This window comes from Prionailurus viverrinus, chromosome D1 (assembly GCF_022837055.1).
Source record: "Prionailurus viverrinus isolate Anna chromosome D1, UM_Priviv_1.0, whole genome shotgun sequence".
NCBI lineage: Eukaryota > Metazoa > Chordata > Mammalia > Carnivora > Felidae > Prionailurus > Prionailurus viverrinus.
In genome coordinates this window covers 110,048,705-110,061,268 of record NC_062570.1, presented here as the reverse complement: position 1 = coordinate 110,061,268, position 12,564 = coordinate 110,048,705, and the positions used below count along the sequence as shown (strand labels likewise).

Below are 12,564 nucleotides of genomic sequence, written 5' to 3'. Positions count from 1 at the left end.
GACTCACTGACTCACTGGCTTACTTAATCGGCAGGGGGAATTCTCTCAGGGACCTCTCAAGAAAGCATTTGTTGAGACTCAGTGTGCTGGGGTTAACACTGTCACTTTGAGGACCCATTATGTGTTAACTAAAGAAGCCGGCAGAAGGAGCAAAGAAACATCCCTCAGGCACTTTGCCGCCCAGCCTCTGACTCACAGACGAGTCCAGGCCTCTGGAAGTTGAAAACTGCTGCCTGTGAGGCACCTGTGAGGCTATTTCGAAGATTCTTACAAAACAGCTGACCTTCCTCCTGGCATCTAGGACCAGACAGCGTGAGTGGGTTCCCACGCTGTGGGGCTCTGAAGAGTCTGACGGGAGACTTTCAGGGCAACATCAGCCGCACACCAGACACAAACAGGAACACACAGACTGGCTCATCAGAGAACGCACAAGAGAGAAAGTAGAGAAAGTAACCACAAGAGAGGTCCGGCAGGCAGGCACAAGGCTCAGAAAGTGGCCAGCAGGTCGGCATGGCCAGGGGGAACTCGGGGCGCAGAAAAGCCGCCGAGGCACTCACCAGAACCACCTCGGAGCTTCGGGAGCTGAAGACTTCGTGGGTCCAGGTCTGGCCAGGCTCAGGGGAGCGGTCGCCCTTGCGGTGAAGCTTCAGGCCCACGGTGTGGTGCCCCATGGTGTTCAGCAGCTGGGTCACCTCGCCTGATTGCAGGTTGTCAAAGTAGATGGTGGCACCCACAATCTGGTCCCCTGAGCAGGGAGGAGCGAGAAGCTGGTGAGACCCCCACCCAGGGTCTCAGGGAAACAACACACAGCCACCACGCACTGGGCCCTCGAACTGACTTAATTTAACGCATGTCCGACCACCATAATACACGTTGCACAGATGAAGAAACTGAGGCTTAGGGAGGCCAACTAATTTGTCCGAAGTGAGAGAGCTCGTGAGCAGTGGAGTGAGGACTAGGGACTACGTCTCCACCGCCCTACATCACCGCCTGCCCCAATGGGGGCAGAAGAGGGCAGGGCTCGGGTACCGACCATCCTGATCCCACTGGGACTGTGCCCTCCCGTCCGCCACCATCCTCCACCCCACTCCAGCACCCAGCCCGCACCCTGAGGTGACTCACCCTCCTTGACCACCCCAGTGCGGGCCGCAGGGGAGTTCTGCATCACCTCCTGCACAAAGACGCCGTCGTCCCTCTGGGCAATGGTCAGCCCATGGGAGCCGCTGCCCTGCCAGTTGGGCAGCAACAGCTCCCGGGTCGTCTCCTCCTCCTTCTCCATCTGGGGTGAGGTAAGGAAATGGGGCTCAGGACAAGCGGGGGCTCAGGGGGTATGAGGAGATGAGAAAGCCAAAGATCTCTGGTGCTGTGAGCTCCCAGGGAGTGAAGCAGCGTCTCCGAGGGGCCTGTGTCCACTGTGGAATGTTCCCAAGGCACCGCAGAGGATACGGAAAGTGCACACTGGTGGCAACCGACTTCGGAGATAACCAGCCCCTCATCCCTTCCACCCAGGGCCCTGCCTCCCATGCCACACAGGGTCCCTCCCCTCCCCTGACCATCCCCTCCATCACACCCTCCCTCCCGCGGACCTTTTGCAGGACTCAGTTCAGGAGCGGATGCCTTGCCAGGAGCCCGCCCCTCCTTCCTGTCTTCTCAGTCTCTCGTCGTCGTCGGGAATCTCGGTCACAGGGCCTAGGGAAAAGCGGACAAGGACACTCGCCCTCAACAACTGGCTTGCTCGGCACCCCGACCGTAAGAGATGGCGAAGTGTTCTGCTCTCTGGGCCAGACCAAAACCTCAACCTTGCCCACTGTCATCATTCCATTCCTATGTGACTCTCCAGCCTGGGATCACAGAGAGGGGGATTAGGGGAGGCCAGACGTAGCTATCAACCCTGGCTCTGCATCTTTCCCAGCTGTGTGTGTGTGACCCTGGCCAAGTCACTCAACTTCCCTGAACATCCATTTCCTCATCTGTGAAAATGGAGACGATATAGGATCTCCCGGAGGGCTGGAGGAGAGAGAGCGCGTGTGTGAAAAGTTCTGGTGCACACAAGCTCCACGATACACACCGTCCTCGGTGGGTTCTTTAGAACAGCTCCAGGAGGGAAATGTTACTGTCCCCATTTTATAGATGGAGAGACTGAGATTGCGGGGGGGAGAGGGGAGGGCAGTGTGCCCGGAGTCCACAGCGAGAGCACCACTCTGCTTGGGCTCTGAGTCCACAACTCTCTCCCCTACACCGCATCGGGTCTGCAGCGGTCACCCCTTCTCGGGGCCTCCAGCACTGGGGGCCAGTGGCGGCCCTGAAAACAGGAACAGTGGTGCCCTCCTTCCCCTGTGACAGTGACACTGGCTCACCCGGTCTAACCCAGTCCTTAGGACCAGGGGAACCCTCACCGGCTGGGAGTTCCAGGCACAGCAGCTGAGAAAAAAGAAGCTCCAAACCCCCTGGAGCCAGCCCACGCCCAAGAGGCCTGAATACAGCTAAGCCACCTCGGGGACACGGTGAGTCAGGGCTCATCTGGTTGCCCACACCGGGCCCTGAGCCAGGGCCCCATAGGTGCGGGCACTCAGGAGCAAAGATGCCCTCTGGCCACAGGATGAGCTGTCAGCTGCAGAGGTGCCCTGGGAAGACACGAGGCGGGCCTCTGGATACAGCCATGGCCCATAGCCACCCACACAGAATGGTGGTGGCAGCGTCACCCCGAAGCATGGTCTGTGAAACCAAGTTGGGGATGCTAAAAACCACTCAGAGCCTCACCCAAAGCCCCACCCTGAAGCTGTTTACATTCAGGAATTAGTCAACCAGTCGATAAATCCACGCATACTGATAGCGTCTTGTAAGTGCAACACTGTACCAGACACGGCAGAGAAGACCAGCAAGGGACGGACAGCAGAGCCCCGCGCTCCACGCTGCATTAGATCGTTACCTAACCTCCCTCGAAGCTCCTCGCCACGTTCACTGAATGCGCTCCGTGTGCCAGATGGGGAGATTTAAAAGACTCAGTTCCTGTCCCGGATATAAATTATGAGGCAAGGTGCTCTGGGTGTGACCCATTTAGCCTCAGAATGTTCCAGAAGGTTTATGAGCCTTCTCGGGGACTGGGGGATGAAATATAAAAGGAAAGAAAGGGGCAAAGCGAACCAATAATTTGCCAGCTTTCTTATTTTTTTAATATTTATTTTTGAGAGAGAGAGAGAGAGACAGAGACAGAGACAGAGCGTGAGTGGGGGAGGGGCAGAGAGAGAGGAAGAGACAGAATCTGAAGCAGGCTCCAGGCTCCGAGCTGTCAGCACAGAGCCCGACGCGGGGCTCAAACTCACGAACCGTGAGATCATGACCTGAGCCGAAGTCGGATGCCCGGCCGACTGAGCCACCCAGGCACCCCTTTACCAGCTTTCTTGAAAGTGTTAGAGTTTGCCTCTGAGGACGGGATTGTGTCTCTTGGAAACTCCTGGGCACTTAGCAGTTGTGGTGTCAGGCAGATCACAGCACGGTGGGGGGGGGGGGGGGGCCGGTAGACAGCCACAGAGACCCCAGTCCTCCACCCCCTGAACTCATACAGGCAGTATTTATGACACGGGTGCCGCCTAGGAGGCGAGCAGAGCCACTGACAGCGAGTGGCCTGTGGGCACAGGTGTGAGCTGGGGAATCACCATCCCTCCGGACGAGCAGAAATGCCAAACAGAGGAGCCACCACAGGAAGTCACGCGGAACAGCGAAGCTGCAACTTAAAGGTGCCTTTGCCCAGCGGCCAGCCCCAGGAAGCCAGCCCTGCAGACAGGGAGCCAGGCAGGGCAGGGATGGAAAAGGCTTCCAGCCTGAGGGCTTCTCCGACCTCTGAAGCCACCAACCACCTTAGCACCCTGTTCTTCCTCCTCGAGCAGGGCCCCTTTTCTCTGCCCAGCATCCTGGTCCTGAGCCAGCAGCCAGCGAAGGGGGGGAACACGAGCCAGCTCACCCTCGCCCACAGCTCAGCCCCACCCTCCCTCCTTCCCCAGTGAGTCACTGGGGCCGCAACAGCTCCAGACATGCAAAGGGTCACGCCTAAAACCAGATAGACAAAGTGCTTCGTTGGCCAGACCCCTGGGTGACAGAGGGGCCGGGGCTCCAGTGGAGACAGGCCAGGTGTCCCCAGAAGCACAGCTCAGAGGCTCAGGAGGGACCGGCTAATGCACCTCAGGCCTGGCGGCTAATGAGGGGAGAGAGCCATCTCGAAGGTGAAGCCTCCACAGCCCGTGAGAACAGGAGCCGCTTGGACCCGCGGCTGTAGGCTGGCCCTGGCAGGGCACCCACTGACTACCCAGGCTCAGGGCTCTCCTTCTGGCACAGCCAGGACCAGCACCCTCCCCTCCCACCTGCCCTGGCCCATTCAGGTGGCTGGACATAGGGATGCTAGTGTGGGATTCGAGACCACGGTGGCAAGGGTCTGTTTTTTGCATTTGAGTCCCTGCTCCCAGTCTCTCCCACACCCCTGGAGCTTGTACCAAGCCCAGATAGATGGTCCCTTCTTTTCCCACACAAGTCAGGCAACGCCAGGCCTCCCCTGGGGCGCCGAGGGCCCTGCCCTGCGGTTACCCAAAGGAGGGTCTTTGGAACTTTGGGAAATTCTGCACATTCAGCAGAGATTCCTAAGTCTTTGGAGCTGGAAGACATCTGAAAGCCATGCTGTCAACAGGGTAGCTGCCTTAATTTAAATTATATTTAAATTAATTTAAATTAAGGGGCGCCTGGGTGGCCCAGTCAGTTAAGTGTCCAACTCTCACGGTTTGTGAGATCGAGCCCTGCATCGGACTCTGTGCTCACAGCTTGGGATTCTCTCTCTCTCTCTCTCTCTCAAAAATAAAAAAATAAATGTTGAAAAAATTAATTTGGGTGCCTGGGTGGCTCCGTCGGTTAAGAGTGCGACTTCTGCTCGGGTCATGATCCCGAGGTTTGTGGGTTCAAGCCCCGCATTGGGCTCTGTGCTGACAGCTCGGAGCCTGGAGCCTGCTTTCAGATTCTATGTCTCCCTCTCTCTCTGTCCCTCCCCTGCTCGTGCTCTCTCTCTCTCTCTCTCTCTCAAAATAAATTAACTTTAAAAACGTATTTTAACACCATATGCTAATTAATTTGGATGTAAATTTAAAAAGTAACATAAAAATATTTTAATAAAATAAAATGATTAAACGAAATTAAAATTTTAGCTCATTGCTTGCAATAGTCACATTTCAAGAGCTCAACAACCACACAAGGGTCACCACGTTAGGCAGGGCAGATGTGGAACACTTCCGGCACCGCCAGAAGTCCTGTGGGACAGCACCGGCTGGTATTTACAGATGGGGAAAGCGAGGTCCAGAGAGGTGAGAACGAGAGAGTGTTGGGGCCCCAGGACCCCCCGTCTGCCAGCTCCCTACTCCGAGGCCCACCTGACACTGGCTTACAGAATCCTTCGTGATGGGAGGGACTGGAGTGGAGACCCGCTAAGGCAGTGGACTGCTTGGAAGTCAGAGAGAGATAAGTCTGCTCCATCTGTAAGGCTGAGAGATCATATATCTAAGGCTGCAGGGACACACACACCATGACGCGGGCCAGAAGCAGCGAGAGAAGAACGAGGCTGTCCTGTCGATTCAAAACTGCAAAGAGGATGTGCAGCACCTCTGTGGATTGGGGACAAGACCCTGGCGGATCCAGGTAGCGGACTCCATGCCCAGGGCGGAGGGTCTCTGCAGGGTGACATCCAGAGGAGCGTCCTTCCCCCACTGCCCTTAGGGAACAGAGCCTCTTCCTCCCAAGAGCCAGCATGAAGTCAGCCGTGGGGGGTGGGGGGTGGGGGGGAGTCCAGCCTAATTGCTGCTACAGCCAAAAACAGCCTTGCCACCGGCGTCAATGTCAAGATGACAGGAACCATAAGACACACACTCCCCAAGATAGGTCCATGGGCCCCGATGCCTCCATGCACCAAACCTGAAGACAAGATGCACGCCGGAAGGAGCACAAGTTTGAGTATCTGTCCCCCAAAGGATGGACACCGGCGGTGGCACTCCCACCCACCGTGGGGAGGACGCCAAGAGCAGTGGACCTTCTAGCCAGCCCAGCGGCATGCGCATTAGCGATCACATGCACCATACACACAAGGCAGGGAGAGCCATTCCCCAAGCTACGAAGAACAGAACGAATGACTCACACCCAAGGTAGAGACCTCTACCAGAGGGAAAGTCCCAAACACTGAAAATAGGATGAGGGGGTAGGATATGCGACGAAAAAAGAGACACACCCGGGGGGGGGGGGGGGGCGATCTATGCTCCTAAACACTAAGCAGCCAAGAGGAAGACAAAGCTCCGCATAGAGCGAAAACCCCCAACAGAGCAGGGGAAAGAGAATTCTGCAGAGCTCCTGGGGTGTGCCAGGTTCCGTGCTGTGGTTCCACGCCTGGGGTCTCATTCGATCCCAGTCACGGCCCTGTGTGATTAATAATTAATTGTCCTTGTTTTAGAGACGCAGCAACAGGTCCCCAGAGGTAAGAAGACTGCCCCAAGGATAAGCTAGAGTTGAGATGCAAGCCTGGGTTTCTAGAACTCTGTGACTCCAAAGCAAACGGTCTTTAGCGAGGCGGAGGGATGGAGGGCACAAAAAAATACACAGGATGAGAAACCACAGAGAAAGATGCACGACAGAGATACACAGAAAACAGAGACCTGGGCTGGAGGAGGAGGGCCAGAGAGACGCCCCCAGGAAGATGGAGAGGACTCTATGCACATCTAGAGGGATATGAGGTGCGAGGGGCATTACCCCCAAGAGAGGGAGGGACTGAGATTACTGGAGGGGACCCAAAGACCCAGGGAGCAGCGGGAGATTTGCCCAGACAGCAGTGACACCTTTCAGGTGGCTTTCAAGGGCCAGAAGCATAGGAGGGAGGGCAAGAGGCCACCAGCCTCCTTTGCACACACACCGGCCACCTCCTGGCCAACAGCTTGGGGACAGCAAACCCAGATGGGCAGAGACCCAGGCATCCGACAGCCCAGGAACTGAGTGAGGGGCCTTTTGGTTCCGGGGCTCGTTGAGGCCATGTCCCTACAAGTCAGCAATCCTGAGCTACACAGATCCAGCCCACCTGTAGACTCTCCCGGGCCCCAGCAAGCGAAGGCCAAGAGAATCGTCCCCTCTGGGGCTTGGGCAGCCTAAGACCCACTCTAGAGAAAGGCACCAGTAAGGCAAGGCAAATATTTCCACTCACTGGGAACAGACACAACAGGCAGCCCCTCATCCCAGAGGCACAAGGACAAACAGGGGTGGCATCTCTTCCAGGGCCCAAGCCTCCAAATGAGCCTCCGCGTATGCAGTTGCCACGTATGGAGAGACATTCCGAGAAAAACGGGGGCACGCACACAGCGCGTGTGCACACAGACGCTCATCAGCCCTGTTCTCCACCCTTCGCAGCCCTGAGCGGGGCCACAACCCCTGCCTTCACCCTCTCCCCGCAGACACCTGGTCTGGGAAGCCCCAGGCCCTGCCCATCATGGAGGGCACCTACACCTGTTACCCCGGTGCCCGGGAGTCTGTGTCTCCCTCTACGTGTGTGCCCCTGCCCATCTCCTTGCTCCCTTGCTCTCTGGGCCACTAGCCCAGCCCACGACTCCCACCAAGGAGGATGTTCCTCCAACCTCATCACTCGAGCCCTCTCCTCCCTGTCAGCCCCTCACCACCATGGGGAGTTTTCTGCACCTCCACGTCCAGGGCATCCCCACTCCTACCCCACCAGCCAGCTGCCCACTGGCTTCCCCCGTGACACCTTTCTCCACTTCTCCCCCCGGCCATCAGCGCGCTGCTTCCTTCCACCCACCCCCCAACTCCCCAGCGAGCTCCAAGTTCTCACTTTCAGCGGGGAGGGAGATTCCCTCTTCCTCCCCTGACCCAGAGGGACTCTCCTCCTTGTGACGGGCCTGGGGCCAGGAGCACATTATCCAGCCCAAGTGCCCGCACTTGGCCACACAGCCAAGGAAGAGAGAGCCTTTACCCAGGACCGCTGGACAAAGACACCAACTCCAAGGGTGGCACCCTCCACGGGGCAGGGGTGGTGAAGAACAGTCCGTCTCCCCCTGGGGGAAGGTTACAGCCAGGAGGGCGCAGAAACTCCCCGACCACAGGCGAGCTCTCCGCCCAGCGGTCAGACCACGCTAGTGCAGGGGCGCAGGGCCAGGCCGGTCGGTTGGCTCTGCAGCCAAAGAGCCGCCCCCCATCCCAGCCAGGACACGAAGCCGGGATCAGCTCCAGGCACTTCCCCTTCCCCTAGAACCTCCGCTCTGGCCCCCAGGGACAGGGCAGGATGCCCCTCCCTGACCAGCCATGTGCAGTGCCTCGTCCGGCATCACTCAGCCTTACTCCCAGAGCTATCCTCACTCTCCCGAGGGCCTCTGGATGCAAACTCCAGGGCCCAGAACCTGTCCAGGATGGAGAAACTGACTCCAGCGCTTATCTGCAGCCCCTCCAGCCCCTATGAAACCTCCACTACCCGGGCAGAGTCCCACTGCTGTCCCCTGCCTTAAAAGTCCCACAGGCAAGCAAAGTGACACATCCAGGGCCACCATGCATAGCCAGAGGGCCATCTGCTCACAGGTAATAACACACACCTCCCCACTATGACATTAGTGGTCACCGGGACTCAAGGCCACAGTGAGACCTCCATGCTTGGGACGCAAGACCTCCAGCCACAACAGCCCAGCAGTGTCACAGGCGGGAAGTGAGGCCAGGGTGAGGAAGAGGGGCTCTCTCAAAACTCCTGTGTGCATACTCATTCCTGCTAAGCCCCACTGTGGCCCATCCACGCAGCCCCCACGCCAGGCATGGAAGAAAGCGACCTTGCTCCGGAAGGCCTGGGAGCCCAGCAGGGATGGGCAGAGACCAGGGACATGCCAGCTCCCCAGGGGGCCTGGATGAAGCCCATGGGGGACAAAGAAACAGCAAAAGGCCCTAGACATTGGCCCCCACCCGACTGAAACCAGCACATTCTAAACCCTCCCCAGCAGCCGCCTGCCTTCCTCTCCTCGGGTGCACAGGGCATGCACAGGCTTACCACCTCCAGGGAGAGAAACCTGGGGGGCGCGGGGGCGGGGGGGGGGGGGCGCAGGGAGAGCCAGCAGTGGGAGGGTTCCCATGAAGAGTAGGATTAGCTCTCCTGGTATGCCTCTGTCTGTCCCCAGGCGGTTCCCAAGTTCTGAGGAAGGTTAGTGACCACACCCCAGAGCCCCACACACCCCTCCGCCCCCACAGCTTTGCCCCAACCTCTCAAACCAGCTGCTCAGGATCTGGGTAGCATGCTCCACCAGGGCCTGCCAGCCAATTCCGAGCTGAGCCAAGGAATCCAGCCTGGCAATGCCTGGGCACCTCCACCCAGGGCCTCCTGTTCAGGTGATCCCGGAGACCCCCATACCATTCCCTGCCCTGGTCTGCTGCTGCCCTTCCCCCACCCCCTCCCGTCTCCACGAGTCTCCCATGGTTTTCTCTCTCTTGTCCCACCCTGGGCCCTGGACCTGTAGCCTCAGGACCCTGAACCAAGTCCGGCTGGTACGAGTCCTCAGCTCTGTGGGGTTAGTTCTTCAAGGAACTGCCCAGACCAGGACCCTGAGCCATTGCTAAGGGCCTCCATGTCAGCAGCACTAAGCCCCGCACGACTTACGTGGCTCCCTATGTGTCCTTGTTCAATGACCAGTGTCTCTGCATATAATCTCCTAAGGACAAGACTTTACAGAGGGGCTTAGAACACCCCCTGATCCCCATTTCGAACCCTGCAGACCCCGTGTCCTCTGCTAGCCCAGTTTTCAAGATCCCAAGTCCTCTCCTACCCCGCCCCACCCCCACCTCCTTCCAACCACAGCTCACAGCTCAGAGCGAGGAGGTGCCCCCTAAGCCTGGGGTGCCCTTCTGCTCCCCACTCTGCACACTCTGCCTACCGACGGCTGGCCCAACCCATCAATCCCTTTGGGCCAAGTAGAAGGAAGCTTCCCCATTCAGCTTCGGAAAGGAAGTGAGGGCCACACCCAGCTCCAGGAATTTCCCTCCTGAGGGGCAGCGGAAGGGAGGAAAATGAAAGCGGACCCTGCTCCCCCAGTTTTGAGGCAGCATAGGTGTGGAGGCCTGAAAATGCCTTCCAAGGCATCTTCAATCTCTTCCTCTTTCCCGCCCCCCCACTCCCGCACCTTCACCTGTCACTACAGCCCCACACTGTCACTATGCCTCACAACATCAACCCAGCCCCTACCAGTGCGGGGCAGTGCAAGGAAGGGCAGGTGAACCCTGTCATCGGAGGCTGGATTCTAAAGAAAGAACTGTTTCAAAACCAATTATTGGGAGCCCCGCGCTGTGCTGGGGACACAGAGGTAAATATCGTAGTCCTTCTTCCTCCAAAACGCCAGGTCATTCTCTAAGGACCCCACTGCCATGGGATGATCCCACCCTGCCTTTCCACAAATCCACTACACAGAGCAGGGCTCTCAGCGGCCACCGCGCAAACTCCCTCGGGGCACCTCACCACCACCCCTCTGCAGCCACACCCAGTGAAAGGCGAGAGCACACACACCACGCACACAATTCTCCGTGGCCAGTTGTGGGTGCAGGCGCCCAACTAGAGCCCTGAGTTGCCCCCTCTGCCCACTCGGCTCCCCTCCCACGCAAGGGGGGCACAGCCAGGCCTGCTCAGACCCCACGTGTCCCTCGCGGCCAGCTCCGCCCAGGGCTGCGCCCCCACATCCCCGGCCCTGGCACTGCAGGGGGCGCCCAGCCCAGCCAGGGGAGGGCCAGGCCCTCACACACTGCACACCCTCTCCCTGCATGGGAAAGCCTTACATAACACCGCTCTCCGAACACACCCTAAGCACTCAAGCCTTTCCAACTCCGTGGCAGGACCTCGTCCCCCAACCCTCTCTCCAAGAGCGCACCGCTGGAGTGGAGGGTCCAGAGAGCGCAGCGAAGCCCTCCTCCTACGCGGGGCCCCGCTCCTGCCCCCATCTCCCACACACAGCCCCTTCCCCTCCTCCCCTTTGCCCCTCACCACTCCTCCCCGAGTTCTGGTTTGAATTAGTCAGCGGCTCCAACCACCACATTCCTCAGGCTGCTGGCGCCGAGCCAGGCGCTGGGGCGGGGGCCATCCCGCCCCGACGAGTTTGGGAGTGGGGTGGGGGAGAGCGCACCGCCCCCGAAGGGGAAGGGGCGGTCCCGAGGGCCGGGCCGCCACACCGCCCCCCCCCTCCCCGCCCACCCCAGTGCTGGAATCTCCCTAATTACGCCCCCCACCCCCACTCCCACCCTTCCCGCCGGGGGGCGCGCTGCAAACGTCCAGGCAGCGCCGCCCCGGAGGAAGCAGGGAGTCTTCTGGAGCCGGGAACGCGGAGCGGCCAGACTAGGGCGGGGCAGCTGGAGGGGGGCTGAGAAAGGGAGAGGCCGGTGGTACAGAACTGGGTGGGGCCGGGAGGACTCCGGACGCGAAGTTAGAGGCGGAGGTGTGGGGAGCGGGGAGGGACAGCGGAGGGGGCGCGGGAGCGCGGGGGCTCCGGGAGGGGCCAAGGGGCCGCGGCGGCGACCTCGGAAACTTCTCCAGTAAACACGGAATAGGAGCTACAGCAGTGAGCTGAGCCACCGCCCCAAAGAGAAGGAGGGGATGGGACAGGGGCCCCCGGACCAGGAACAGGGCTCCCTGCCGGGCAGGAGAACTAACAATCAGCCCTCGAGAGAAATAAGGACTGGAGCAAAGCGCGCTTCGGAGCGATTTTCCAACTTTGCCCAACTTGCGCCCCACCTCCGGAGGCAGAGTTCGGCTCCCAGGGCGCGACGCGACGCGACGCGACGCGTCGCCTGCCCGCGCGACCCGGGGCTGCCTAGCTTGCTCCACGCCGTTTGAATCCTCGCAGCGCGCCTGGCCCAAGAGCGCGGCCCAAACCCTGCAGCCCACCTCCCCTCGCGCGTTCGCAGAGTCCTGTTCCCGCGGCGCCGCGGTGCGCCCCGTGCCCCTACCTGCGCGCTCAGCCCCAGGGCACAGCCATAGCCCGCGCGGGGCCTCAGGTCGCGGTGCTGCGGCTGCTGCAGGCGGCGAGCCCCGGTCGGGGCGGGTCCGGCAGGGCGGGCGGTGCAGTCCCCGCGGCGGAGCTGCTCCGAGTGGCCGGGCCCCCGCGCGCGGAGGCGGCTCTTGTAACTCCGGCTCCGGCGGGCGGGTCTGCCCCGAGCAGTGGGGAGAGGGCGGGGCCGGGCGGGGCCGGACTGGGGCTGGGACTGGCGAGCGGGGGCCGACCCTACAAGGACCCGGGAGCGGGCTGCCGGGGTGGGGGTGGGGGGGGCCACTGGGGGTCGCAGGGACGTGGGGGCGCCGCACGTCCGAGGGGCTGCCTTACCCTGCCCCCATCTAGTGCCCCCGTCCCTGGCGCGTGCCTGGATCTACCCCCAACGTATGCAGTGTGTGGTCTCCTCGGCCAGAAACTCCTCGAAGCTCCCCAAGGCTCATCCTCCCAGCTAGAACCGCGAATCAGCTCATTCTGCGGGAGCGGCTGGGGGGCTTGGGTGATTCGGCCGCGACCTCCAGCCTGGCGCGGACCTTTT

General features: G+C 60.2%; 1 protein-coding gene across 2 annotated transcripts in view; it reads right to left on the bottom strand.

Moving 5' to 3' along the window:
• AHNAK (AHNAK nucleoprotein) overlaps positions 1-12,150 on the bottom strand; it is a 30,725-nt gene extending 18,575 nt beyond the window's left edge. The window contains exons 1-4 of one of the 2 annotated variants that reach the window (XM_047823416.1): positions 11,986-12,150; positions 1,587-1,689; positions 1,123-1,279; positions 558-745 (exon numbers count right to left, since the gene is read on the bottom strand). In XM_047823416.1, coding sequence (XP_047679372.1) covers positions 558-745; positions 1,123-1,279 — 345 coding nt within the window. In that variant the 5' untranslated portion in view covers positions 1,587-1,689; positions 11,986-12,150. Of the gene's footprint in view, positions 1-557; positions 746-1,122; positions 1,280-1,586; positions 1,690-11,026; positions 11,046-11,985 lie in introns of those variants that run through there. The other variant, XM_047823417.1, reaches the window with a different exon arrangement.
• Between the last annotated feature and the right edge of the window lie 414 nt (positions 12,151-12,564).